The sequence below is a fragment of the Nasonia vitripennis genome, chromosome 1 (genome assembly GCF_009193385.2).
Source record: "Nasonia vitripennis strain AsymCx chromosome 1, Nvit_psr_1.1, whole genome shotgun sequence".
Taxonomy (NCBI): domain Eukaryota; kingdom Metazoa; phylum Arthropoda; class Insecta; order Hymenoptera; family Pteromalidae; genus Nasonia; species Nasonia vitripennis.
In genome coordinates, this window is record NC_045757.1 from 27,478,859 (window position 1) to 27,483,558 (window position 4,700).

The 4,700-nt window shown below is 33.5% G+C and overlaps 1 protein-coding gene across 2 annotated transcripts; it reads right to left on the reverse strand.

Annotated features, from left to right (window-relative positions):
• Positions 1–869: 869 nt before the first annotated feature.
• Positions 870–4,343, reverse strand: LOC107981942 (zinc finger BED domain-containing protein 1). Of its 2 annotated transcripts, XM_031921345.2 has the most exons (4): positions 3,545–4,343; positions 3,280–3,426; positions 2,554–2,919; positions 870–2,458 (listed from the first exon to the last, which is right to left on the reverse strand). In XM_031921345.2, the coding sequence occupies exons 3-4, from the start codon at positions 2,738–2,740 to the stop codon at positions 1,887–1,889; spliced, it is 759 nt and encodes a 252-aa protein (XP_031777205.1). In that variant the 5' UTR covers positions 2,741–2,919; positions 3,280–3,426; positions 3,545–4,343; the 3' UTR covers positions 870–1,886. The 2 variants fall into 2 exon arrangements, with proteins under 2 accessions (XP_031777205.1, XP_031777204.1); XM_031921344.1 differs by lacking the exons at positions 3,280–3,426; positions 3,545–4,343 and adding an exon at positions 3,099–3,225.
• Positions 4,344–4,700: the final 357 nt, after the last annotated feature.

A 4,700-nucleotide genomic window follows, 5' to 3' on the forward strand; every position in this document is an offset into this window, starting at 1 on the left:
TTCATCTTTTAATTTTAATGTTTGAGATTTTTTATTGCTATCTCGATGGCACCAATCGCCACAATTTTCATGACAATTGCAAACGTGATCAGGTATGCATTTTATTGCACTAGCTAATTTTTCCGCGTTTCCTTTATTTTGATCAATAGCATAATAAAAACACTTTTTCAAATGCTTAATCCCACCTGCTTTTTTTAATTCTTTAAAAGTGTTTGCTAAACCATGAAGTTATCCACTGAAATTTTTTGTAAGGTGATAAGGTAATAAAATATTTTCTTTCAGCTAATTTATGAACAACAGCAGTACTTTCCTTATTTGTAGCAGCAATCGAACTTAAAAAAAAAGCTGAACACAACAATCATTGCATATAATGCGCTACCAAATAGTCTAAAAGTAGTAGATATAAATAAATCATCTGATAAGAATTCAATCAAGAAGTGGATTAAAATGAATTGTTGACTATTTATATGCCATAATTTAACATATGAATTATGTATATGAATTTGTTGCTATTGCGTGCGAAATAAATTATAAGCAACGGAAATTATTTGTTAAGGGGACCTAACCACCTTAAACCACTTTTTTGAAAACATATGAATGGGCCGTAAAATGTATGTAATATAAGGTTTTCGAGTGCGCTGATTACGAATCTGTCATCAGATTTGCAAAAAAAAATTTGTTTAAACAACCTATATAAATAATAGGGATGGGCGATACAACCCCAAAGTATCGATATAGTGTATCGATATGTATTGCATATAAGTGTATCGATATGTATTGCATATAAGTGTATCGATACATCAAATATATCGAAGAAAAAATATCGATACCCGATATATCAATAAAAAAAAATAGAAAATTTCAAATACTTAAAAAGAAAATAAATTAATGTTTTTATTATATCCCTTAGGTTTACATTTTAAACAGTTTGTTTATATTTTCCATTCCTCGAAAGAAAGTGAATGTAAAAATAATAATTGCTGCAGGTGTTCGTTAGACAATTTATTTCTTGCGTTATTGATGATATTTCCCGCTTCTGAAAATAAACGTTCTGATGGAACTGAAGTAGAGATAATTGTTAAGTAGCGCCTTGCGATTTTACATAGAGCAGCATCGCGGTATCTATCCCAAAAAGTAATTGGATTACAATCAATTTCTTCTACGGGTTGATCTAAATAATACTTCAGATCTGCAGGCATTTCATTTTTATCCACAACTTCGATTTTTTTACTTTTGCTTAAATCAGCAACACTTTTATGAAACGACCAAAAGTCGTTGTTATCGAGTCCTGTTTGATTGACTGCATTGTTTTCTTTTTCGCACATTCTATTATCAGTTGAATTTAATATTTTAGTCAATTTATTTACAGCATTTGCATAAGAAAGATGTTTCTCAAAATGTAATTTTTTAAATGTTAGATCTAACAAGCAGGCAATCGCTAAAAGCGACATTTGTTCGATGTTCTCAAACCTCTTATAAAACTCTAATATTAAAAGATTCTTCATTTTAGATCCCGATTCTGTACTGGTCATTATACTGGTTAATTTACTCTTTATAGTTCTGATAACTGGGATCGTTTTGCTTCCTGTGAAATATTTTTCTTTGGAAATGATTTGGGTTGCATGATAAAATGGCTCCAATAATGTACAAAACTCTTTAACAGTTTTCAGTTCAGATGCAGTTAGCATATCTGGACCATTATCAATTTGAAGTAAGATTACAGTAATATTATCAGCTAACTCGACAAATCTTAAGAGTATCTCATACGTTAAGTTCCACCGAGTTTCGATGCTTTGAATAAGTTTTTTTCCTACATTTTTTCTCAGCTTATCGGCCGCTATCACAGATTTTTTAAAAAAAGTTACGATACTCTTAATTTTGCTGATTCAAGGACTTATAACTTCATCGTTTTTAATAATTTTGGATGGTACCAAATTTAAAAGGTGTGCGAAGCAAGGCAGATGCTTTCCCTCACGGAAAGCATCTATAATCGCTTTTTTAATGTTAACAGCACTGTCAGATATTATTACTATTATATTTTCTTTCTTGATATTCCATTCTGATGTAAATTGCAACAATTTTTCAGCTAAATACTCAGATGTATGGCGCTCACTTAATTCTTCTACACCAATTACAACGCTCCTTTGTGTATTATTTACTAAGTAGTGTGCTGTAAGCCCTAGAAAACTTTTCGTATTTCCGGGTTCTGTCCATACGTCCGTGGTTAAACAAATATTTTCCGTAGTAGCAAGTTCTTCTTTGATAATCGAAGATAATACTTCGTATTTCTCTGCTGTAAGTCTTGTGATTGTTCTTCTACTGGGTACTTGATATAGTGGAGCTGTCTTGTGCATTAACACTCTAAAACCTTCTGTATCCACAACATCAAATGGTATGTTGTTTTTTGCAATAAAAAATAGAATACCATTCGTGATATCATTTGATCTTTCTCCTCCTTCTGTAATAATAAATAAAATATAATATAGTGTGCAAATTATTTATTTTATAAAATCAAATCTATCTTATATATAATTAGTCTATGTCCATGATTACCTGAGAATGACTTTTGCGTAGCAAAAGACGAATCTAACTTTATTTGCTTGCTGCTTAATGACATTCTTAGTATTTCTGAATGTTCAGGAACACAAGTGGTTGAAATTGAATCATTCGATGGAGCTGGAGAAGGGGTACATCGATCAGACTCAGACTCGCTCAATGGTTCATCCATTTTCCTCTTCATGCTTTTATTTTCAGTAGATCTAGTCTCTTTCTCTTGATTCAACTCTGGATGATTACCTTGAATGTGAAATTTTAGATTTGTAGTATTGCCTTTGCATTTGACCTCCGTATTGCAAAGTTTGCACTTTGACGTATTATCACCCTTCACAAAATACTTCCAGACACTGCTTGTCGGTGGCACTGAAATAATTTTTTTTATATTATATGTATACTTTTTTCTATTCTTACTTTTATATATATATATATATATATATATATATATATATATATATATAAAAGTAAGAATAGAAAAAAGCATGTAAAAGAAGAGGCAGATATAAGTGGTTACAAGAAAAGGATGGAATGTGCATTGTGCATACTGTTGTAAACATGCTATGGTGATGGGATGGACGAATGGAGTTAAAAATCCTGACGATACTTTTAAGCTGTAAATATTTTATTTTATTAATCTATATGTATATTCCTCATACCATAATAATAAAAAAAAAGTTCCTAACTAGACCACCAAATGAAACTTTAGTTTTTTGTAAAAAAACATACCTGTAAAATATATTCAGATGCACGGAACAAGCACCAGGACCAGGCTACAATGTACACTGTCTATCTCTCTTTCTGTCTCTCTTCTCTAGTTCTCTTATGTCTTCTTTTCTTTTTTAAAACTTGTTGGCACTCCGATTCGCGATAGAGCTGGAGTAAAAAATACAAATTTTAGCTTAAGCTCAATGAGCCAGGATGCGTCAATGCTGATCTGTAATGTATATCATCGCAGTATGGACATTTTATATTACAGAACGAAAAATCTTACCAAATAGAAAGAGGAATGAGGTTCGCTCGTCCTCGAAGAATTCTCCTCGGAGCTTTTACAAAAGTGCTATCAGGAGTACGAACGAAGAATGGACAGACGAAGAAGAAACCTAGGTATCACGTCGCACGTGCAGCGATGGGCTCGCGGCGCCGACGATGATGACTCCAAGCGCAGGTGGAGGACGCTTCTATAGCCTGGGTCTCTCAACTCTCAAGCACACACGTATCCTCGCGATGAAGCAGCACCAGAAGCTAGGAGCAGCGGCAGTCGTAGTCGTTGTAGTTGTACTCGTGATCGCTCGACTCCGAATTCTTCGAAAGACCTCGAACTTTGAATTTCATTCGCCTCAGATACAGTTAGGTTAGCAGTCTCATCAGCGTCGAGCGCGCCTGCGCAATACGTACATTACGTACCACGCGCGATTTAGAATTATTCAAACTCAGAACATCGATGTTCAATTGTTTTTACGTGCAGTCAGTTATTGTTGCTTCTACTTTCCCTCTACGGACGTCAAAACGTTCATTTGTCCAAGATCGAAAGTCAACACGACTGCACTGTAGTGATCAAGAATTCTTCAAGAAAAAATTGTTTTGCAGATAGTAAATATGAATTTTAGTAAATTCTATACAGTTTTTATGTACGTTTATGCATAGGTTAGACGCAATGGTTTTCGAAAAAAATCTTGATTTGCTGGACGTGATCGTGGATCAGTTTGTTAAAGACAGAATGCGTTTCGCGTTCAATTTTCTTTTAGCGTCAAGCAGTGAGAGGTTTGTAAAAGCTGCCATTAGAATTATGAACATTGATCTCGGTAATAACTATTCTGCAAGATATTGTTTTTTCATATCTACGAGAGGTTGTGGATGCATCCGCTTATGGCACGATGAAATATTTCAAGGCTTCGACGAAATAAAAGAAATTGTAATTCCAGCAATTGAAAGTGAATTGCAAATTGCTCTTGAGTACAAGAATACAATCTTGTGTTTATTGGATGATTATAGTGCCATTAGCAACCATCCTGACGCTAATTTTTGGTTTCTGTGGAAGCGACCTAGCATTTATAGAATCTTATGTGATAGACAAGAAAATCCTATTCATAAGATGTTTGAAGAATTTATGAAACTAATTGAAGAAAAGAGAAAAAGAGGTCCATTCA